General features: G+C 41.0%; 1 protein-coding gene across 1 annotated transcript in view; it reads left to right on the plus strand.

The window, feature by feature from the left end:
- thsd7ba (thrombospondin, type I, domain containing 7Ba) overlaps positions 1 to 25,000 on the plus strand; it is a 279,775-nt gene that overhangs the window by 74,081 nt on the left and 180,694 nt on the right. The window contains exons 2-3 of the mRNA XM_060877047.1: positions 604 to 807; positions 9,901 to 10,075. Of these exons, the coding sequence (XP_060733030.1) occupies positions 9,937 to 10,075 (139 nt within the window). The 5' untranslated portion in view covers positions 604 to 807; positions 9,901 to 9,936. The remainder of the gene's footprint in view (positions 1 to 603; positions 808 to 9,900; positions 10,076 to 25,000) is intronic.

The raw sequence follows: 25,000 nt of genomic DNA on the forward strand, positions 1-25,000 counted from the left end.
GTATACTGAATATGGTGTGTGGTTTGGGACACGCCCACAGTTTACTACAGATGGTGTTTATTTGGACTTATTTTGGTTTGGGACACGCCCACTGTGGACTTAATTGGACTGTATACTGAATAGAGTGTGTGGTTTGGGACACGCCCACTGTGGACTAATCTTGGTACTTGTACACTAATGGGGGAAGGTGGTGTGTGGTTTGGGACACTCCCACATTCAGAAACTCCAGAACATAGCATATATTCAAAAGTCTAATTTGAAATACAGATTTTGATCAGTTATACCCTTGTGAAATCTGTGCATGCAAGCATCTCTCTCTCTCTCTCTCTCTCTCTCTCTCTCTCTCTCTCTCTCTCTTTATCTCACCTTATTAAAGTAACCAAGAGAAAACAAAGAAAATAATAATAACAATAATAACAATAATATCACAAGAAAGGTAAACATCATATAAGATCAAACAAATATTACTGAATTGCCATTTTAAAGAAACTCTCCATCTCTCTCTCTTTCTCTCTCCCTCTCTCCCTCTTTCTCTCTCTCTCTCTTCCTCTCTCCCCCTCTCTCCCTCTCTCTCTCTCTCTCTCTCTCTCTCTCTCTCTCCAGTTATCGTGTTGTTTCTCCTGGCTGTTGCTGGTGACGGCTGAATCTTCTCTCACTCCGTTCCTCCTTAAGGTAAGAAGAGCAGAAGAAAAAGAACAGCAGAGGAGTGGAGCGTCGGATGATGCGAGAGGAGGAGAGACTGCGTTTATCTGCCACCTACGACAAAGTGTCACAGCTAAAGCCATGAGTTGCACTGTTTCCCTTCAGGTAGTGACACACACCATGCTAACGACCTGCTACGGCTAAACCCACTAACACTCTCACCAGAGAGAGAAAGAGAGAGCGAGAGAGAGAGAGAGAGAGAGAGAGATGGATAGAAAGAGGGGGGTGGAGAATTATGGTACAAATCTGGAGGTAAGAGATGTTTTTGAATAAATGAACAAGTAAATTATTTCAGATTTAACATTATTAGTTTATTAAAATAAAGACCTTCTGTGAGTGTAAAGAAACACAGGGGATTAGTCTGAGAAACAACCATGAGGCCAAGCGTCACCCTGAACATCCTGCTGCTCCACCACCGTGTTTTACCATTTACGTGCTCACAGAGATGGTGGTTTACGACGTAGTAAAGACGGTCTGTGGTCACATCCACAGTGCAGTATAGTGAGCAGGGAAGGATTTAAGACCATGGTACATGATGCAGATCAGTTCAGACATGTTTCTCCTCTCCATCACCTCAGTCCTCCAGATACGTCCCAAACCCAGTCTTCACTGAAGAGTTGATTAGTGCGTTAGTGTCTGCTGTGTTTTTTTCATTCCATTGGAGATGTTTAGTTGTAGATGTTTATTTATGTGGAGATGTGTATTATATGGATTGTTTGTGGTAGAGTGGATGAGCAGCAGCGTCTCCACACAGCTCTGTCCCTCTCTAAAACATGTCATGTTGACAGGAGCCTGTAATGAAGAAGGACGGCGGCAATTTTTTGTCAATCTGCTTGTTTCCTGCCACTTCAAAGGCACCAGTGGTTTATTTGGTCTATCAGGTGATACAGAATGCGTCTCTTCCTTCTTAGTTACGGTTCTGTTGCCTCTCTTAAGCCTGGACTTTGTAGTGAGGTGACTGTAACATTTATTTTAAAGTCCTCAATCTGTCTTCTCTGTATCCTCCAGGCTTTCATCATGTTTGAGGAATCTCCTGTGGAAAGGTTTAGATTCAGATTTACACCCAGCTCACAGGGTAGTGATGCTCTGCTTTAAACTTTCTTTTAGTTGAAATGTAGTAAATTTACACTGCTGAGTTCTAGACTCTGATTGGTCATCAGATGTTGATTCGTTCTCTCTAATACCCCTTTTCCACCAAAAAGAACCGGGTGCTGGTTCAGAGCTAGTGCTAGTGCTGGTTCAAAGTTGGTTCCACTGGAGAACCTTCTAAGAACCGGTTTGCCTTTCCATCGGTTAGAGAGCCATCACAGAGCCGAGTCTGACGTCACTGTATACGTGTCACGTTACACAGCAACGTTAGCTCAGCAGCGGCAAACACAAACACATCAACAATGGTGGATGTTGCTTTACTGTTAATGCTCATGGCTTTGTGAACCTACATTAGCATCCAAACGCGGCGAATCCAACGTGTACGTGCAGCTCCATGTAATCTGTATAAACAGAGGTTGTAATCGAGAAAGTACATAACTTTATTTTATCATTAACACAGAAAAAAGTTAGCCTTAGCATGTAGCTACCTACTATCATGTGTGCTGATAATGTATCATATCGCGGTAAAGTAAAAGTGTATTAAACATTAGTATACTTAAGGTACATTATCAAATGCGCTAACAGTAGCCCCGCCCACAGCCCCTGACACAAGCGGTTCTTAAGTCTAGACCAGCAACGTTTTGGTGCTACTTAAGAACCACTTTTCCTGGTTCAGAGCCGGTGCTTTGGCTGTCGAAAAAGAAAGAAATGGTTCTAAATTAGGCTCTGAACCAGCACTCAAACTGCCTCGGTGGTAAAGGGGCATTACAGAAGCTCTGACTGAAGCACAGGTTTATATTAATGCCCTTGCTCCAGTAAACGTTATCGTTTCTATGGCAACAGCTCAATCACAGGGACGTGTACAACACACTCTCGGCTAATGATAAAGGGATTAAAAAAATTGTCTTTAATCATTAGTACTCTATAGTGACGCTTTCTGTAACGAAACAGAAGGAGTCTCCAGTGTCAGAGGTGAAGCTGGAACCGAAGCGAAGTTTTCAGAACAGAGACGTTTACGATTCTTTGCGGTTTCTATGAAACTATTTCTAACCACTATTTTTTTGTCTTATTAAAATGAATCTAAATTGTCAATCAAACAAGAAACAGGAAGATGTCAGGGGATGTACAAACCAGTTCACAAACCAGACCAGAACAAAACAGCTCGGTAGGGTCAGGTGACCAAACACTGAAGAAACACACAGGAAGCTGGAAGCATGTGAGTTGGTCACGTGACTTGCTCACAGCGACACCCTTTAATACGTGTCAGATCTTTGAAACAGAATATTGTTAGTCAGTTCATTATAAATATAATACATTGTCAGGCGAATAAGGGGAACTTTATGCTTTAGGAATAAAATTGATATTAAATTCGAATTCAACAGGTGGGAGAGAAAAAGCTTTGAACACAAATCATCTTCACTGAAATCCTCCCAGATGCTGATTACATCTTAAATCTTTAAACGTAAAAATTAATGAATTAAAATCTGATCAGATTTTTTTTCACCCCGTTCTGAAGAAATGTTTAATGAGGCAGAATCTGTTTCGAGGAAATGAAATGAATAGAAGTGAAATTGATTCTGTACACGGATCAGACACGCCGTGTTTATGACATTACTGAAGGAACATGGCAGCGCTGTAGTTTATGATCCACATATGTTTAGCTGCATTCACACAGCTGTACACATCTGTACTCAGCTCCCGGCATCTCAGAGCCTGCTCAGCATTTCTGCCAGATCTGATAAATAAACACAGATTTGTGAGCGAATCCTCGCCAGCTGGACGTCTTGGTGTGGACGAGAGAGAGAGAAGAAAGTGCAGAGCAGGATGAACACCGCTTACTGTATATCCTCTCAGAAGTGTCCAAAAACCTCACGTCGTTTTAATTCATCAGCAAATGGACTCTAATGTTCTCTCACATTCCTCTCACTAACTAGATCACATGACCTTCCACTTCCAGTTGAGTTCAATCAATATGCAAAAACAAAAATTTACTTTTAAATAAAAAAACTATAGTGATAATAAAATTATTATGATTATTATTATTATTATTATTACAAAAAAGAAAAAAAAACACAATCGCAATGCATTATAAACAGATAATATATAAATAAAATAAAATTGTGAATGAAATAAAATTCCAAATAAGAATAATAGTTTTTATTTGGTTGTCAAAAATCTCTAACTGAAAAATCTCTATTGCAATAATTATAAATATATCAAATAAAATAATCATGATATTTAATTGTTCTAACTAAATTATACTGTATTATTTCAAGTCACGTGTTTGTTTATGTTTTAACACGTCATCGTGTTGTCGGTGATAATAATTTATATTATTTAATATATAAATAAATGAATGGTTAAAAAGTAATTAAGAGAAACAGAAGAAATCAGAAATAGAAAAAGACAAATGAAAAAAAAGATTGACTTGAGGTCAGATTTGTTTGTTTGTCTGTTTGTTTGTTTTACACACAGTAATCAAACACCTACACAATGGTGAAGTTAAAATGGTAGCAGCGTCAGTGAAGTGAGCGGGGTGTTTCATACGTGTGTGTGTGTGTGTGTGTGTGTGTGTGTGTGTGTGTGTGTGTGTGTGATAGAGAAAGAGAGAGAGAGAGAGAGAAGAATCACTATTCCGAATTTCAAGTAGAAACCCTGCATGTGCTCTCAGTGGGAGAAAATCTCAGCTGAAATGTCAGCTCCATTCGACCCAGTTACTTCTAAAAAAAGAGACTCAGGACACGACAGGTTTCCCAGATAGCAGTGATGTGAGGTGTCTCACACACACACGCACATACACACACACATATACACACACACACATACACACACACAGCAGAGAGTGTGAGCATTGACGCTAACACTGTCCTTATTGTTGAAGCCCCTGCTGTTCTGATGAGACGAATATTTGATAAACTTTGTGTAACCTCCAGTAAGAATACACTATAAATATTAATCCTCAACCTGTGTGTATCTTTCTGTGTGTGTGTGTGTGTGTGTGTGTGTGTGTGTGTGTGTCTTTCAGTGTGCTTGTGTGCAGTATTTGTAGAAGGTTATTGAGAGTTTAATAATTTATGTCGATTCTGTATCCATGCTGTACAATATCACATTACTGTGACATCATAATGCTATTAGCTGTGACCTTACTATTAACCTGTATGACATCCCAATACTAGACCATTACTAGCCTTTATGGCATCATTACTACCCTTTATAACACCTCATCACTATCACATTACTAGCCTTTATGGCATCATTACTACCCTTTATAACACCTCATCACTATCACATTACTACCCTTTATGTCATCATTAATACACTTTATGACATCATTACTACACTTTGACATCATTACTTCCCTTTGTGACATCATTACTTCCCTTTATGACATCATTACTTCTTTTTCTAACATCATTACTGCATTTTGTCATCATTTCTACCCTTTATGACATCATAACCGCCCTTTTTTGACATCATTACCACCCTTTACAACACCTCATCACTATCGCATTACTACCCTTTTTCATCATTACTACTCTTTATGACATCACTAATATTCTTTATAACACCTATTCACTATTATATTACTATCCTTTATAACACCATTACTACCCTTTGTCATAATGTCTACCCTTTATGACATCATTACTACCATTTATAACACCTATTTACTATTATATTACTAACCTTCATAACACCATTACTACCCTTTATGTCATCAATACTATCCTTTATGATATAATTACTACCCTTTATACAGTAACACTATTACTACCCTTTGTCATCATTTCTGCCCTTTATGACATCATTACTACCTTTTATGAGACTATTACTTCCCTTTATGACATCATTACTACCCTTTATAACACCTCATCACTATGACATTACTCCCCTTTTATAACACCTTGTTACTGTATGGAATCACATGAACCCTTTATCTTATTGTTTTGTTGGTTCTGTACCTTTATTTTCTTAAACATTACTATAATGTATAGCATGGCATTGCTCTCATAATAATGGGTAAATAAATAATAGAAAACATGGAGCAGAAACAATGATTCTGCAAAGAAAAATATTAAACAGGAGAATCTGTGACTTGAGGACTGAAGGCTTAAGTCTGTTTCCTTCCCTCAGCATCTCCATCTTGCTCTCAAATCAGATTCCAGAGACGGCTCATGAGACGACGAGACTAAAATCTAATTTACCCAAAATGAAATCAACCAAAAACCAATTGGGGGACCTGGGATTAAGTTTAATAGCTATTCATCCATCAATATCCAAAAGTGCGCTCGGTCATCCGGGGCGAACCATAACGCAGGGAAGGGGGAGGGGCTAGCGAATCCATCAACAGTGTAATTTAGATAATGCAGAAATGTAACAGTGTGTGTGAATGAGTCTCATCAGCGCTACAGAGATAGTGATCTGTGTCCACATCTCTCTATGCACATCTCTGAGCGAGGGAACAGGGACGAGACCCGGCACGGTGCAGCAACAAACACCTCGAGTGTGTGTGTAGTGTGACGATTTATTCTCCCATTTCCTCCATCAATGGAGAGCTTTATAACTTCACCACAGTTTCTCTGTGTATTGGAGGTTGATATTAATCACATGCGGAGAGATACGACACCTCCCCGACACACACACACACACAAATACATACCCACACACAAACAGAAAACATACATTATTCAAATAAATCTGCTTCACAAACTGAAACAGTAAAGACAATATTTTTCAGTTTCAGGTTTCTAAATTCAAGATCTAATACTTAAAAGACAGCCTCAGACACACACACACACACACACACACACACCATTGAAATTTTAATCATCATTAGGTGGAGCAACAGTTTAATAAGTCACAGATATGAGCTGATGTTGTGATGGATTGCTGGCATGTAGTCAAATGGTGTAATGGTAAAATGGGGTACTGGTGTAATGTGTAGCAGCATAATGGTGTAGCAGTGTATTAGTGTAAAGTATACTGGAGTAATGGTGTGACAATGTAAGAGCATAATAGTGTGATGGCATACTGGTGTACGAGTGTAACAGTGTAATGGTGTAAAAATGTACTGGTGTAATGGGGTAACAGTGTAATGGTGTACCTGTGTAATGGTGTAACAATGTACCAGTTTACTGGTGTAGAGGTGTAACGTGTAGCAATGGCCCAGTGTACCGGTGTAACAGTGTAACGTTGTACTGGTGTAACAGTGTACTGGTGTAACAGTGTAACAGTGTACTGGTGTAAAACAGTGTAACAGTGTATTGGTGTAACAGTGTAATGGTGTTCTGGTGTAACAGTGTAACGGTGTAATTGTGTACTGGTGTAAAAAGTGTCATTTGTGTACTGGTGTTACAGTGTAACAGTATACTGGTGTACCTGTGTAATGGTGTAACAATGTACCAGTATACTGGTGTAACAGTGTAACTGTCTACTGGTGTAACAGTGTAACTGTCTTCTGGTGTAACAGTGTAACGGTGTACTGGTGTACAGTGTAATGTTGTAACAGTGTACTGGTGTAATAGTGTAATTGTGTACTGGTGTAACTGTGTACTAGTGTAACAGTATAATGGTGTACTGGTGTAACAGTGTAATTGTGTACTAGTGTAACAGTGTACTGGTGTACTGGTGTAACAGTGTACTGGTGTAACAGTGTAATGGTGTACTGGTGTAACTGTGTACTGGTGTAACAGTGTAATGGTGTACTGGTGTAACAGTGTAATGGTGTACTGGTGTAACTGTGTACTGGTGTAAAAGTGTAATGGTGTACTGGTGTAAAAGTGTAATGGTGTACTGGTGTAACTGTGTACTGGTGTAACAGTGTAATGTTGTACTGGTGTAACAGTGTACTGGTGTAACAGTGTAATGGTGTACTGGTGTAACAGTGTACTGGTGTAACAGTGTAATGGTGTACTGGTGTAACTGTGTACTGGTGTAACAGTGTAATGGTGTACTGGTGTAACTGTGTACTGGTGTAACAGTGTAATGGTGTACTGGTGTAACAGTGTACTGGTGTAACAGTGTACTGGTGTAACAGTGTAATGGTGTAACAGTGTAACAGTGTACTGGTGTAACGGTGTAATGGTGTTCTGGTGTAACAGTGTAATGGTGTATTTGTGTACTGGTGTAACAGTGTAATGGTGTACTGGTGTAACAGTGTAATGGTGTACTGGTGTAACAGTGTCATTTGTGTACTGGTGTTACAGTGTAACAGTGTACTGGTATAACTATGTAAAGGTGTATTGGTGTAACGGTGTAATTGTGTACTGGTGTAAAAAGTGTCATTTGTGTACTGGTGTTACAGTGTAACAGTATACTGGTGTACCTGTGTAATGGTTTAACAATGTACCAGTATACTGGTGTAACATTGTAACTGTCTACTGGTGTAACAGTGTAACTGTCTTCTGGTGAAACAGTGTAACGGTGTACTGGTGTACAGTGTAATGTTGTAACAGTGTACTGGTGTAATAGTGTAAATGTGTACTGGTGTAACTGTGTACTGGTGTAACAGTATAATGGTGTACTGGTGTAACAGTGTAATTGTGTACTGGTGTAACAGTGTACTGGTGTAACAGTGTACTGGTGTAACAGTGTAATGGTGTACTGGTGTAACAGTGTACTGGTGTAACAGTGTAATGGTGTACTGGTGTAACTGTGTACTGGTGTAACAGTGTAATGGTGTACTGGTGTAACAGTGTACTGGTGTAACAGTGTAATGGTGTACTGGTGTAACAGTGTACTGGTGTAACAGTGTAATGGTGTACTAGTGTAACTGTGTACTGGTGTAACAGTGTAATGGTGTACTGATGTAACTGTGTACTGGTGTAACAGTGTACTGGTGTAACGGTGTAACAATGTAATTGTGAACTGGTGTAACTTGGTAACTGTGTACTAGTGTAAAAGTGTACTGGTGTAACGGTGTACCGGTGCAACAGTATAACTATGTACTGGTGTAACAGTGTAACTGTGTACTGGTGTAACAGTGTAACTGTCTACTGGTGTAAAGTTGTACTGGTGTAACAGTGTAACTGTGTACTGGTGTAACAGTGGAAAGTTGTACTGGTGTAACAGTGTAACTGTGTACTGGTGTAAAGTTGTACTGGTGTAACAGTGTACAGATGTAATTTTTGTTTAAATCTCTCATTAATGATTTCAGCTTGAACAACACAGAGTTGGACAAAGGAACATTTAAACACAACTTAGCAGCCCGTAGCTGCTGTTTTTGTCAGTGTGATTAGGAAAGTATTCCTCACTGCAGTCATGTGTACAATGTACATTATGCATAATAACCATAATAACACACTGTAAGAGCAGAACAAAAACAAATGTCTGTAAGAAATAAAAAAGGAGGAAATTTAATTAAGAGAGAAACGTCTTCAGAAAACTAAAATGAAAGAACGCTGTGAAACTAGGAGAAGAATAAAGAAATGAGAAATAAAGGTGTAGAGATGATGAATGTGTGGAGAGAATGTGTTGCGCTCCAGCAGAAGCAGAGCTGCAGATGAGCGTGACCCGGCCGTCTGAACGCCGCGCTCCTCTGGGAAAAATAAACTTACCTTATTGAGTTTGGTCGTCGTTTTTTTTTTTTTTGTCCCATTTGCTGAAATTGATTTTGTTTCTTGTTTTTGTTCACATGGAGTCGTTTCACTGGGATTGTTTTACCGGCTGCACGTACCTGAGTTTACACACTGGGGCTGATTATTAACATCACTCTGTAGAACACTGATCACAAATACTAAACCAAACCAGATGGAAGACGTATAGTCTGGACTGGGAGACCAGGGTGATTGTTTTGCGGGGTGCGGGGTGGGGGTGGTGGGGCTGTTGAAGGTTTTGGGCTAGAAAAAAGCACTTCATGTTTCAGTATTTTTGTAGACTTTCATTACTTAAACACCAATTTCTTTCCCCAAAAAGACAGAAACAAACAACAAAACAACAAATTGTGGATATTAAGGAAACAACAAAATGTGGCCAGGAATAAAAAAAAAAAACAATAATAGACAATTAAATAAAGACAATTGAGAATAATTCTCGAAACATTTAAGATTTTTATTTGAATGTAATCATGTTTGTTTGTTTGTTTGTTTGTTTGTTTGTTTTTCCCTACAGGTTTAAGGAGAGGACGTGAAGTTAAAGTACTGGACTATGATTCTTAAAGATGGAGCGTGCGCCTCGTTGTGGCCGCGTCGGCGAGCCGGGAGTCTCCTGCTCCTGAGCGTTTCTTTGCTGCTTCTCCAGGTCCATGTTACGTCCATGAAGAACTCACACTACTCCTGGAAAACAGGTAAGCGGAGCAGCTGGTGACGTGAGATCTGTGTAGGACACGTGTGGATGTGCACATAGAGGTTGAATCTTTTTAACGCCGGATACTGATGCAGCATTGAGGCTTGAGCTGTTTCTGTTTATTTAATATTAACACATGAGCTGGAATGTGAGACGTCTGTAAATACACCTCAACACTATGCTGTCACCCTCACACTTCAAACACGATCAGACTCCAGTGATTTCTTTATAAATGTATAAATGTATTGTTGTTGTTGTTGTTGTTGTTGTGTAGTTGTGGTCTTTTCTTCCTTGTGCTTCCTTTTGGTGTGACTAGTCTGGATGTGTGAAGGCCGTCTGTAGCGTTTGTGTTGGTATCAATGCTAATCCACTCCCACAGCTTCACCTGGAGCACCAGGAGCCCACTGCAGCGCCGCGACAGTTAGCATGCTAATTCCCAGCGAGTCTGAGAGATGATCCATCTCTGCCTCTCACTCGCTTCTCCATGCTGAGCGTAATCACACCTAATGATGTATACAGTAATCTCACCTCTCGCTGTAAGTCATTACTCCACACTGCAGATTTATGGGCTCGGTGACGGCGGCGTGCGCTCAGCTAGCGCTCTGTACGTGTTGCTCCAGTTTCACGACACGTGGGAATCTGATTTGCCCCTTTAATCTCTGGAGGCTCTGTCAGTACGTGTGTGTGTTTTAATCCCTAGAGATGATTTATTTCTCCATCGCTTCACTCAGCACTGATGATGAAGCTGTAGAGATGAGAATCCTGAAACAACCTTACTTTATAATATTGAAAATTCAGCGATGTGTGTGTGTCTGAGTGTGTGCCACTGTGCTTCTGTGTTTGTGTGTGCGCCTGCCTGTCTGTGTGTCTGTTTGTGTGTGTGTGTGTGTGTGTGTGTGTGTGTGTGTGTGTGTGTGTGTGTGTGTGTGTTAATATTCACCCATTTTCCAAATCTGGGTAAAAAAATCCTTTTTATAGCTTAAATGAAGCACAAAAAGCAAATTCAGCATAAAAGATAAATCTCATGAATTTCCTTTTTATTTCCATCTGTTACACACACACACACACACACACACACACACACGCACACACTAATCTATCCTGATCTGCACAAGTGGTTGATCATGTGTTCTATAAAATCCATTAGTTATGCTTCTGCAAGAACCTTCTTTTAAAATAACAGTTGTTACGCTGCAGGATTAGCGTCTGATTATCATCTGATTAGTGTCTGATTAGCGTCTGATTAGTATCCAGTGTACAAATGGAGTCATTACATTCTTTCCTTGTATAAAGGAGATATGTTTAGTAAGAAATGATCCACCGTCTCCATGTCTAATCTGTGTGTGTGTGTGTGTGTGTGTGTGTGTGTGTGTGTGTGTGTGTGTGTGTGTGTTTGGAGCTGCAGTTTAGCATTAGCATCTCTTCCATGCTAGTGTCTTGCTAAAGCTTAGCGGTATCATCAGTTAATTATTAAATCCAAACCACATGCTGTAGCTTTATCTCCACTACACGTCTAAAATGTATTCATGCCCCTGCAGAAAGAAAACATCCTGCTACTGATCTCTTTACAGCTCATCCTCTCTACTGTGTGTGTGTGTGTGTGTGTGTGTGTGTATGAAAGGTGAAAGAGTGAGTGTTCTCTGTTCCTCTCTCCACTGCAGTGTGGCTTCTCTGATTAATGCCTGATTGATAAGGTGCTGAGGCTCCAGGAGAATAAATGATTTTATTTCTGCAGCTGTGTGTGTGTGTGTGAGTGTGTGTGAGTGAGTGTATGTGTATGTGTGTGTACATATGTGTGTATGTGTGTTTGTGTCTATGTGTGTGTATGTGTGTGTTTGTGTCTATGTGTATGTACATATGTGTATGTGTGTATGTGAATATGTCTGTGTTTGTATGTGTGCGTATATGTGTGTCTATGTCTGTGTGTATGTGTGTATGTATGTATATATATATATGTATGTGAATATGTGTGTCTTTGTGTGTATACAGTATGTGTGTGTATGTGTGTGTGCATGTGTGTCTATGTGTGTGTATGTATGTATATGTGTGTATGTGTATGTGTGTGTTTGTGTGTATATGTGTGTATGTGAATGTGTGTGTTTGTGTGTATATGTGTGTGTATGTGTGTATATGTGTGTATGTGTTTGTACGTATGTATGTGTGTGTATGTGAATGTGTGTGTGTGTGTGTGTATGTGTGTATATGTGTGTGTGTGTATGTGTGTGTTTGTGTGTATATGTGTGTATGTGAATGTGTGTGTTTGTGTGTATATGTGTGTATGTGTGTATATTTGTGTATGTGTTTGTACGTATGTATATGTGTGAATGTGTGTGTTTGTGTGTATATGTGTGTTTGTGTGTATGTGTGTGTGTGTATGTGTGTATATGTGTGTGTGTGTGGTTCTACACAGAGACTGACATTTCAAACCTCCATCCTGACAAACAGATTGGTGTTTTGTTGTTCTGTTCCTCAGACGCAGTGAGGTGGCATTTAGACCTGTATTGTCGTCGCTGCATGAAAAATCCAACCTGTTTTTTTCTTTTCTTTTTTTCTCTCTTCCTTCAGTGTCTCACACCATCTCACCATCTGCACTGTTTCACCACAATCACAAATAGTTTCACCACAATCACAAAAAGTTTCACCACAATCACAAATTGAACAAATCTAACATAATAATTCGTAATTTGTTTAATTGAAAATTAGTTTATTTAGTTATTTATTTACTTTATTGTCTTTTAATATAAATAAGGGGGGGCACGGTGGCTTAGTGGTTAGCACATTCGCCTCACACCGCCAGGGTTGGGGGTTCGATTCCCGCCTCCGCCTTGTGTGTGTGGAGTTTGCATGTTCTCCCCGTGCCTCGGGGGTTTCCTCCAGGTACTCCGGTTTCCTCCCCCGGTCCAAAGACATGCATGGTAGGTTGATTGGCATCTCTGGAAAATTGTCCGTAGTGTGTGATTGCGTGAGTGAATGAGTGTGTGTGTGTGTGTGTGCCCTGTGATGGGTTGGCACTCCGTCCAGGGTGTATCCTGCCTTGATGCCCGATGACGCCTGAGATAGGCACAGGCTCCCCGTGACCCGAGGTAGTTCGGATAAGCGGTAGAAGATGAGTGAGAGAATATAAATAAGATTTCTAGATGTTATAGTTACTTCACATATAGATCTGATTGTTATTGGAATTATTTAAATAAAAATAAAAAGTTTGAATTCCAGATGTGAATGATGATGTCACTGTCCTCCAATCAGCAGCTTTGTTTAAATCTTACATACACTAACCCTTCCTTCTATTTTTCCTTCTTTCTTTCCTTCCTTCCTTCCTTCCTTCTTTTCTGTCCTCTTTCCTTCCACAATCCTTTCTTCTTTCATTTGTTCCTTCATGTCCCCCTTCCTTCCCTCCTTCCTTCCCATCCTCCTTCCTTCCTTCCTTCCTTCCTTCCTCCCTCTCTTTAAGTTTCTTTCTTTCTTTCTTTCTTTCTTTCTTTCTTTCTTTCTTTCTTTCTTTCTTTCTTTCTTTCTTTCTTTCTTCTTTTCTGTCCTTTTTTCATTCAGCTACAAATCATCTGATGGCAAACAAACAGCAAAACACTTCTCATGTATTTCATTAGAGGAACAAAGATCTTTGGATCATTGCTACATGTATTGCTGAATTTCATGTTCTACAACAAAAATAGTGACATTTTTAAATAATCAAACAAAGAACAAGAAGTTTGGGGCCGAGTTTGGCGATGTGGTGGCTTAGTGGTTAAGGTGTTGGACCAATTAGAAGGTCATGAGTTTGAATCCCAGGTCCACTAAGCTACTACTGCTGGGCCCCTGAGCAAGGCCCTTAACCCTCAGTTGCTCAGTTGTAAAACTGAGATAAAACTGCAAGTAGCTCTGGATGAGGACGTCTGCCAACGCAGTAAATGTAAATGTAGTCTCACTTCCTGAGTTTTTTCCCACACTGACAGATCACGAGAGATAAGCGTGTTGTAGTGAGCAGCGCAATACAGCAAGCATGACTGATCTCCATAACCATAAACCTCTCACTGTATGTGGGGCTAATCGCCTCAGCAGCACGCTAACATCGTTCTCAGAGCATTTACCCCACAGCGCCATCACTGCACACCTGCTAGAGTTAAACCAGCAAGGTAAAATAACACACTCGCTCTTCATCTCCAGCCTCGATGCTCCTCTGGATTACAGCAGGTCAAAGCACTTGACTTTGAAGCGGCTGAATAGAGCAGATGGAGAGGCAGGAAACTCAGCGTGATGAAGTCCCTTTAGGGGAACTCTTTTACTCCCCTACTCCCTTAAAGAATGCATTTGAAATGTGACCGCTAGTCAAATAACAGTCTTTTTTTGTGTGTGTGTATGTGTGTGTTCATGTGTGTGTCGTTGTGTGTGTCTGTGTCTGTATCTATGTGCGTGTGTGTGCGTCTGTGTGCACGCTTGTCTGTGTGCGTGTCTGTGTGTGTGTGTCTATGTGCACTGTGCAGGTGTGTGTGTGTGTTTGTGTGTGTGTGTGCACTGTGTCTGTATGTATGTGCGTGTGTGTGTCTGCACGCTTGTCTGTGTGCGTGGCTGTGTGCGTGTGTGTCTATGTGCACTGTGCAGGTGTGTGTATGTTTGTGTGTGTGTGCACTGTGTCTGTATGTATGTGCGTGTGTGTATGTCTGTGTGCACGCTTGTCTGTGTGCGTGTCTGTGTGCGTGTGTGTCTATGTGCACGTGTGTCTGTGTGAATGTGCAGGGGTGTGTGTATGTTTGTGTGTGTGTGTGTGCACTGTGTGTGTGTGTGTGTGCGCTTATCAAAAACAACCTTGAACAAAGAGTGTGAAGGTGATGGGGCTTTGATAGGGCTCTTGGCATCCTGCAGCACACACACACACACACACACACACACACACACACACACACACACACACAGTGAATAATAGTGAACTCTCTTGGGTTTTGTGCTGATCGTCATAAACAGTACGTCTGGTCTCAGTGTGCTCTCGCTGTACCAAGATTTCTGAACAGAACTTCGTCCCAGAGGAACCCATCCATCACACACGTCAGATCTCACAGTGGAACCAAGTTTTTATTTATTTTCCTGCAGAGAAAAGACGTCCTCGCACCGCGGTCTTTCAATAACAAGACATTTTTTTTGTATTAATTAAGTCCCACTTGTGGTTGTAGTGAAGTAAACTTTCAGTTTATCGCAGAGGTTCACTGCAAGTCAACATGGAGAGGAACATGGGTGGATTTGATGTGTACGTCTCTCTCAGAGACGTGAGAACCCACCGTGCGTAGAACCTCATTCAGTTCTCATACACCATTCAGACCTCTTTATAGAACCCAGGACAGTGAATCATTCCATAAAGCCTAAAAAACACCTTGTTCCAGCAGTTATATTGTTTTATACTGTATAACAACGAAGGATGAAAAAAAAAACTTATTATTTATACATTATTTTTATTATTTTTTCATTTCTTATTATTTTTTCATCTTCCCCATTCTCTCATTTTCTTACTTTACTTTTTCAGCTAAAAAGTTTTTTTCCTCTTTTTTTTTCCTTTTTTTTATCTCCTATCCTCTTTTTCTCTCTCAGTTTTTTTTCTTTTCTGTGTCATTTGCACCGCCTCTAGTTTAGTCTCTAATGTTGTTGAACTCGTCTAACGAATCTAATGAATTATTATCCATTTCTAGTTACATGTATTGTACTGTATATAGCAGTGAGTTCCTCTTCTCATTTAAGTTCCAGCAGCGTTCGAAGCTCCGTCTTTGCTCCTGTGCTGTAAAGTTTCACTATCTACGATCTTTAAGTAAAAGCCTGATGCTGCGTGAAGTGTCGGCGCTCGAACGGAGGAACGTTCCAGAAGGATCGTTAGACGGAGTCATTAAAGGTCATGAGCGTTACGCCTGCATTATAAAAGCATTACGGCAGCATTATGTGAGCGTGTGGAGATGATGAATGGAGTTTGGAGCGTAATCACGGCTGAAGCTCTGCTTTCTGTGCAGCTTTTACTGCTTTAAATCATCATTAAACGTCTCTCAGTGTCTCTGATCCAGGTTAAATGTTAGTTTACTGGAAAATAAGCAAGAAAAAGTGCAGTTAGGAAACATTTCATTCTCTATACGCTTAAAAGAACAAAAACACCTGCGTTGTCGGTAGAGGAACAGGACAAGGAGACGATCAGCACAATGACGATCATCTCTCTCATTTACTGTATTAATATAACAGATACACAGATATTAGTGTTTACATTCAGATATTTCTGTTTCTCTGATTCAATACAGAACAGATTTTTACATTTTAGAATTTTGACAGATGACGGATAGTTTTCGTATATCAGATGGACAGGAATATTTCCAGAAGCGAGTCAGAATTGAGTGAAACTACAATTTAAATCAGAAGTGAGGAGAATTTACTTGATATTATTTTTTTAAGCCTCTTTATACCAGAAACAGTCAGAATGTCCATAATAATAGACATCTAAAGATGCAACTTTACCTTAGATATGATTAAAGCAGATCTGGAAACATGCCACTGTGTGTGTGTGTGTGTGTGTGTGTGTGTGTGTGTGTGTGTGTGTGTGTGTGTGTGTGTGTGTGTGTTCATTCTCTGTGAGATCAACAGTGACAGCCATGCAGTTATTTATACAGCAAGTTTAAAGTCTCTCTTTCTCTCTCTGTCTTTGTCTCTCTCTCTCACACACACTCACACACACACACAGACACAGACACACACACAGAGAAAACAAACTCAGCCACCAGTATAAAGAGAGCGGACACTGTCATGGGATAGAAAAAAGTTTGGAAGCGAATACATAAACGATCTCAGACAGCAGCCGAATTCCATCAGGGAGGAGTTTACTGCAACTCTCCAGAGAATGTTTTCCCTCCATCATGCATTAGCCTCTTCACATGCACACACACACATAGACACACACACACATGGAGCATCAAATTGGATCCCCTGTGATTATACCCTCCTCTCTCACTGCCACACTTCTTCATTACGATACACTCACTGCTGGAGAATAATTAAACATTGCCATATGGCCAAAAGGAAACCTCAGGGACTCTCGGAAGAGTCCGAGCCGTGTGCGTGTGTGTGTGCGTGTGTGTGTGGGCCTTCACTGTCAACACTAACTAAGTGTGTATGAGTTCCTGTCCTCCTAAACACACACCGCTGTGGAGGAACGACTGACCCTGTACATTCATATATACATATAAATCTATTAAGACCTTTTTCTGGCTAAACACTGCTGTATATGACGTTAAAGTCCACTCAGGGCTGCTTTCATGTCCATATTTGGACTTAAAGACACGCCCACAATCTTTATTTATAATTAAAAGCGTTGTCACTCAGTGTGGGTTTATTTTATAGATATGGACTTAGTCACCCAGAGGGGCTCTGATTTGTAGACAGGTTCTTCAAGACACGCCCACATTCCTATTTATGGACATACTGACGTGTCTCAATTTATATACTGTAGAGATTAAATGACACACCATTAGACATTCATCTTAAAGTTACACCCACTCAGAGCAGCTCTATGGTTATAAAGCATGGCTTCTCAGAGCTGCACTTATTTCCATATATGGAATTAAGGACACATACACATTCCCAGGTATAGTTTTAAAAATACAACCATTTAAAACTGTTCTCATGACCATATATGGACTCACGACTTACATGTCCTCACATCTGCTATATATGGTCATGAAGACAGCCACTCAAAGCTGCACTAATTACCATATATGGACACAAAGACACACCCACATCCCCACCTATACTCTGCTCTGATTTGAGATCTGCTCTCATTCTGTCTCAGACACGCCCACATTCCCCATCTACGGTCTTCACAGCATGACCACTCAGAGCAAAATAAAAGAATCGCCTCCTGATCATTTATACGTTGCTCAGAAAAGATCAGAAACACTGTCAGTACAACATACAGGAAGAACAGACGTAAGGATTTAGTGTGAATATAAACAAAAATGAGACAACAACGAGACATTCTATAGTTTTCACAATAAATATTTATAGTATTGTATAAAGACAGTGGCAGCTAGAGAACATTCAGGATTTACCAGCATGAGAAAAGCTTCAGTTCTGTAACAGGCCCGAGAAACAAGAACAATGAATGAAAATAAACTACAGTGTAGTTTAGTGCAGTAAACACGTTACGTTACAAAGTTCAGGGCTTTACTGTGCCAGTGGACAGACGACTTCATCAACATGCCACATTGTCTCGTCCCAGGCGGCAGCGAAGTCTCCGACCCTGACAGAACTCCATATATGGACTTCGAGACACACCCTTGTTCCCTTTCTCGGTGCTGCTCTCATCTCCATATATAGTCTTAAAGGAACACCCACTCTAGAGACATCATTTACAGCTAGGTTACCTGCGATCTGCAGTGCAGCTGATCGCAGGGGCGTGCCTTGGGGACAAGGGAACAAGGGCGTGTCTCGATTTTTGTGAACATAATATAGAAGCGGGGGGGCACGGTGGCTTAGTGGTTATCACGTTTGCCTCACACCTCCAGGGTTGGGGTTCGATTCCCGCCTCCGCCTTGTGTGTGTGGAGTTTGCATGTTCTCCCCGTGCCTCGGGGGTTTCCTCCGGGTACTCCGGTTTCCTCCCCCGGTCCAAAGACATGCATGGTAGGTTGATTGGCATCTCTGGAAAATTGTCCGTAGTGTGTGAGTGTGTGAGTGAATGAGAGTGTGTGTGTGCCCTGTGATGGGTTGGCACTCTGTCCAGGGTGTATCCTGTCTTGATGCCCGATGACGCCTGAGATAGGCACAGGCTCCCCGTGACCCGAGGTAGTTCGTAGTAGAGGTAGTAGAAGATGAATGAATGAATAATAAAGAAGCAGGGTATACGATGTTCATCTATCTGGCGATTAACAGTTATTAATGAACGAATTATTCATGTGATAATACGGACACGCGTCTTCTCGTTCCTGTGTAGCAGCTACGCTAATTAATAACGCCGAGCCTGGTAACGGGTTATTAATACACATTTGTGTTGAGGTGGAATTTGATCACGTCTCTGATATCGACTTTCACTCAACACATCGAACACTTACAGCAGAAAGACAGTGAGACGCTGAAGTAATAAAATAAAAAAATTCCTTCTCTTGCCAGGAATAAAATATTTGGGCTTTTTAAATGTCAGGACATTGCAATGATCTTTATAGAGAAAGTTAAATATTAAAGTATTCAGCACCCTTCGGCTCTCTCTCTTCTTTATCACGCATCTCTGAGGGATTTCATAAAGAGCTTCTCGTCTCCTACGAGCTGAAAAACCTCATCTGATCCTGGCAGAAAGAAAAGATTTAAAGCAGCTTTAACATTCTGCTTGCTTTCTCAGTCACACATCAACACATCAGGTCAGAGTTTGTTTTACAAACTGCCAGCTTTATTATGTTACTTGTTTAGAGAGCAAAGATTCCCAAGGGAAAAACCCTGAAAGCTAAATGAGTGACTTCAGAGAGGTAATTTTAACAAGCTGAGAGAGAACGAGCGAGAGAGAGAGAGAGAGAGAGAGAGAGAGAGAGAGAGAGAGAGAGAGAGAGAGAGAGAGAGAGAGAGAGAGAGAGAGAGAGAGAGAGAGAGAGAGAGAGAGAGAGAGAGAGAGAGAGAGAGAGAGAGAGACTGGGAGAGAGAGAGAGAGAGAGAGAGAGAGAGAGAGAGAGCGAGAGAGAGAGAGAGAGGGAGAGAGAGACTGTGAGAGAGAGAGAGAGAGAGAGAGAGAGAGAGAGAGAGAGAGAGAGACAGAGAGAGAGCAAGAGAGAGAGAGAGAGCGAGAGAGAGAGACTGAAAGAGAGAGAGAGAGACAGAGAGAGAGCAAGAGAGAGAGAGAGACTGGGAGAAAGAGAGAGAGAGAGAGAGAGAGAGAGAGAGAGAGAGAGAGAGACTGGGAGAGAGAGAGACAGAGAGAGAGACAAAAATGAGACAGACAGAGAGTCATACAGAGAGAGAGAGAGAGAGAGAGAGAGAGAGAGAGAGAGAGAGAGAGACTGGGAGAAAAAGAGAGAGAGAGAGAGAGAGAGAGAGAGAGAGAGAGAGAGAGAGAGAGAGAGACAAAAATGAGGCAGACAGAGAGTCATACAGAGAGAGAGAGAGAGAGAGAGAGAGAGAGAGAGAGATGGAGACTGGACAGGAAATGTGAATGTCTTCAGCTTCTCTATCTGTCTATGGTCTTATAAGAACACTCACTAAAAGCTGCTCTTATTTTCATATAAGGACTCAAAGACACACCCATATTCAATATTTAATCTAAACCCCGCCCACTCAGAGCTGAAAGACACACCCACTTTCTCTTGCTACAGTATCTCATTTCCATATATTAAAGGCACACCCACACTTCCATTCTGTAGTCTTAAAGACACAAACAGAGCTGATATGTAATAGCTCAGTGGCTAAGGAATACTGATTGGAAGGTCATGGGTTCGAATCCCAGGTTCACCAAGCTGCCACTGCTGGGCCCCGAAGCAAGACCCTTAGTTTCTCAGTTGTATAAATTGAAATAAAATGTCACTCTGGATAACACGTTCTGCTAAAATATGTTAATGTCAAAATGATATCGAAGACATGCCCACATTCTCCATTTATGGTTTGTAAAAGAGATGGGGGACTCGAGTCATATGACTTGACTCGAGTCAGACTTAAGTCGCAAATTTGAGACTTGAGACTTGCTTGACAAATATTAAAAAAGACTCGACTTGACTTTGACTTGACATTCATGACTTGAGACTTGACTCGGACTTGAGTTAAATGACTCAGAGATCGGGGACTCGACTTGACTCGAGTCAGACTTAAGTAGCAAATTTGAGACTTGTTTGACAAATATTAAAAAAAGACTCGACTTGACTTTGACTTGACATTCATGACTTGAGACTTACTTGTGACTTGCACATGTGTGACTTGCTCCCACCTCTGGTTTGTAAGGCACTGCTTCTCAGAGCAAGAAGTGCCTCGAACCTGTCTCGACTCTACACTGCTTTTATGTCGTTAAAATAAATTGCTTTTACTTTTATAAATTGATGATTTCTTTAGAAATGCAAATCTAAATGTTTACTATGGCTGTGCTTTCATTTTTTACTTTTTGTGTGTTAATGATAGTGTGGTGTAACGGACGCCATCTCCGAAATAAAGCTGCATGAAGACTGAATTGAATTAAGAGAAGATGAGAGAGAGAGAGAGAGAGAGAGAGAGAGAGAGAGAGAGAAGGATGATAGACAGATAAATCCTCTTTACAGATCTGTTCCCCACCAGAACTCATTGATTTGCTTCTCTCTGTTTGGAGGTCATTAACGAGGCATGTTTGAAATGTCAGTAATGATTTTGGAAATGATCTAATTGAACTCACATCATCTGCGATGCGGGAGTTAAAGCGACTGTCTCCATGCTGATTAAAGTAAAACGCTCCTCTATGGAGAGAAAGTAAAAGCTCCCCTGTTTACCTGAGTAGGAAAAAACACCAGAAAACTGAATGAGAGACTTCAGGGACTTTGTCTAAACAAGCTGAGAGAGAGATAGAGTAAGAGAGAAGAGAGAGAGAGAGAGAGAGAGAGAGAGAGAGAGAGAGAGAGAGAGAGAGAGAGAGAGAGAGTAAGAAAGAGAGTAAGAAAGAGAGAGAAAGAGAGATGGAGTAAGAGTGAGAGAGAGTAGGAGAGAGCTAGAGTAAGAGAGAGAGATAAATAGAGAGAGAGAGATAAATAGAGAGAGAGAGAGAGAGAGAGAGAGAGTGTAAGAGAGAGAGAGAAATGGAGTAAAAGAGAGAGAGAAAGAGATAGAGTAAAAGAGAGCGATAGAGAGAGAGAGAGGGAGAGAGAGAGAGTAGGAGAGAGATAGAGTAAGAGAGAGAGATAAATAGAGAGAGAGAGAGAGAGAGTAAGAGAGAGAGAGAGAGAGAGAGTAAGAGAGAGAGATAAATAGAGAGAGAGAGAGAGAGAGAGAGAGAGAGAGAGAGAGAGAGAGAGAGAGAGAGAGAGAGAGAGATCAATAAATAAAGCGATCAGTGTTATTATGCTAAACAGACCCCCTGCAGCGCTGTGTGTGTTTGTCTCTAAGGCATGTTCAGGTCTGTTCCTCATCACTGCTCATCGATTAGCTGTTTTGCTTCTGGACGTCATTAACATCGTGGCTGAAATGTCAATAAAGACTTCAGAGATGATCCTGATTAATACACGCCAGTCTGAAAGAGGAGAAAGACAAGTGGAGTAAATGATACCATGAATCATCTGGTGTGGAAAAGAGTCAGTGTCAGTGTTGGCCTGAGAGTGTTTAACTGTGTTAGTGTTTAAATGTGGAGGTGTTTAACTGTGTTAGTGTTTAAATGTGCAAGTGATTTATGAGCTGTGTTAGTATAAACTTGCGCTGATGTTTAGCTGTGTTAGTGTTTAAATGTGCAAGTGATTTATGAGCTGTGTTAGTATAAACTTGCGCTGATGTTTAGCTGTGTTAGTGTTTAAATGTGCAGGTGTTTAACTGTGCAGGTGTTTAACTGTGCAGGTGTTTAACTGTGTTGGTGTTTAAATGTGCAGGTGTACCTATGCAAGTTTAACTTTCTTGGTGTTTAACTCTGCTTGAAGATGGTGTTGTGCTGTAGTGTATGTGTGTCATAGGGTAAACCAGTTTATTCCTGTTCTGTTTATTTAAGCCATTGTGTGTTTGCTGGTATTCACCTGTGCAGCTGTTTAGTTAGCTGTGTTAGTGTTAACCTGTGCAGTTATTTAGTTAGCTGTGTTAGTGTTAACCTGTGCAGGCGTTTAGTTAGCTGTGTTAGTGTTAACCTGTGCAGTTATTTAGTTAGCTGTGTTAGTGTTAACCTGTGCAGGTGTTTAGTTAGCTGTGTTAGTGTTAACCTGTGCAGGTATTTAGTTAGCTGTGTTAGTGTTAACCTGTGCAGGTGTTTAGTTAGCTGTGTTAGTGTTAAGCTGTGCAGGTATTTAGTTAGCTGTGTTAGTGTTAACCTGTGCAGGTATTTAGTTAGCTGTGTTAGTGTTAACCTGTGCAGGTGTTTAGTTAGCTGTGTTAGTGTTAACCTGTGCAGTTATTTAGTTAGCTGTGTTAGTGTTAACCTGTGCAGGTGTTTAGTTAGCTGTGTTAGTGTTTACTTGTGCAAGTGTTTAGTTAGCTGTGTTAGTGTTTACCTGTGCTGGTGTTTACCTGTGCTTGTGTTTATCTGTGCTGGTGTTTGCCTGTGCTGGTGTTTACCTGTGCTGGTGTTTGGTTAGCTGTGTTAGTGTTTACCTTTTCTAGTGTTTACCTGTGCTGGTGTTTATCTGTGCTAGTGTTTACCTGTGCGGGTGTTTACCTGTGCTGGTGTTTACCTGTGCTAGTGTTTACCTGTGCTGGTGTTTACCTGTGCTGGTGTTTACCTGTGCTGGTGTTTGGTTAGCTGTGTTAGTGTTTACCTTTTCTAGTGTTTACCTGTGCTGGTGTTTATCTGTGTTAGTGTTTACCTGTGCTGGTGTTTATCTGTGCTAGTGTTTACCTGTGCTGGTGTTTACCTGTGCTGGTGTTTACCTGTGCTGGTGTTTGGTTAGCTGTGTTAGTGTTTACCTTTTCTAGTGTTTACCTGTGCTGGTGTTTACCTGTGCTGGTGTTTACCTGTGCTGGTGTTTATCTGTGCTAGTGTTTACCTGTGCTGGTGTTTATCTGTGCTAGTGTTTACCTGTGCTGGTGTTTATCTGTGCTAGTGTTTATCTGTGCTAGTGTTTACCTGTACTGGTGTTTACCTGTGCTGGTGTTTATCTGTGCTAGTGTTTATCTGTGCTAGTGTTTACCTGTGCTGGTGTTTATCTGTGCTAGTGTTTATCTGTGCTAGTGTTTACCTGTGCTGGTGTTTACCTGTGCTGGTGTTTACCTGTGCTGGTGTTTATCTGTGCTAGTGTTTACCTGTGCTGGTGTTTACCTGTGCTAGTGTTTACCTGTGCAGTTCTTTACCTTTGCTCATATTTCCCTGTATTAGTGTCGTTATGTCTTTTTCTCTCTTTTCCTCTCCACATGTTTCCTGTCGTATTATTAACTCGCTCTTGCTCTCAGCTCATGTGTGAAGGTTCTACTTCATTTTTTCATGACTTCATCACTGTGATATCTTTTGGATGGTGGCTGAGATGTGAACAGCCGGCAGGTGCACTGTATCTGACTGAGTGCTATCACACTCTCGACATGTCGAGCAGATCAAATCATTATATCTGTGAAAAATCATTTTCTATCTTGAGCTCCTCTGCAGCAGAACACGCTGCGTTTCATTTTATTAGCTGCGTACTGGGGGAAGCTCATCAAGGCCGAGCCCTCGAACGTTAAATAAATAAATAAATAAATGATATTAAAACAAGGACAAATGCGGACATTGGGGTAGTAAAGCAGAGATGGGACACGGCAGGGAGGTCGTGCAGGAAGTCTGTAATATCATCTCACGCTCGGCTTGAGGACAGAATGTTAAATGCTGCTAGACATTCAGTGAGTGTAGCGAGAGAGTCAGCTCAGTCCCTTCTTTATACCGTTGGAGGTCTAAAGCTCCCACAGGAACAGAAAGACCTTCAGTCTCGGCTTTGTCCGAATACTAATGAGCGCTTCTGTCTGAAGTGACCACCAGACTCCCACAAGCCCCCGGGTGAACGATCAACACCGCTAACGCATCATTAATGATTTTCTCAGCTGTAGCTCTGTGTCCAAACACAACCCCAGACCGGATGTGTGTTAGCGCTCAGTTTTCTCTGTGTCTTGTTCAGCATTGATCACATGTCAGAATTCTGACAATTAGCCCCGCCCACCTCTCATACTAACCTCAACCGCACATGTCGTGCAGAGTTCATACAGTTTAAATGTTAGTCGAGTTGAAGAATTTAACACCTCAGTTATTTACCTGTGCTGGTGTCTACCTGGACATGCACCTGCCCTTTAATCTGTGCTGTGGTATTGTTTACCTGCTCTTT

This window comes from Tachysurus vachellii, chromosome 8, assembly GCF_030014155.1.
Source record: "Tachysurus vachellii isolate PV-2020 chromosome 8, HZAU_Pvac_v1, whole genome shotgun sequence".
Taxonomy (NCBI): Eukaryota; Metazoa; Chordata; class Actinopteri; order Siluriformes; family Bagridae; genus Tachysurus; species Tachysurus vachellii.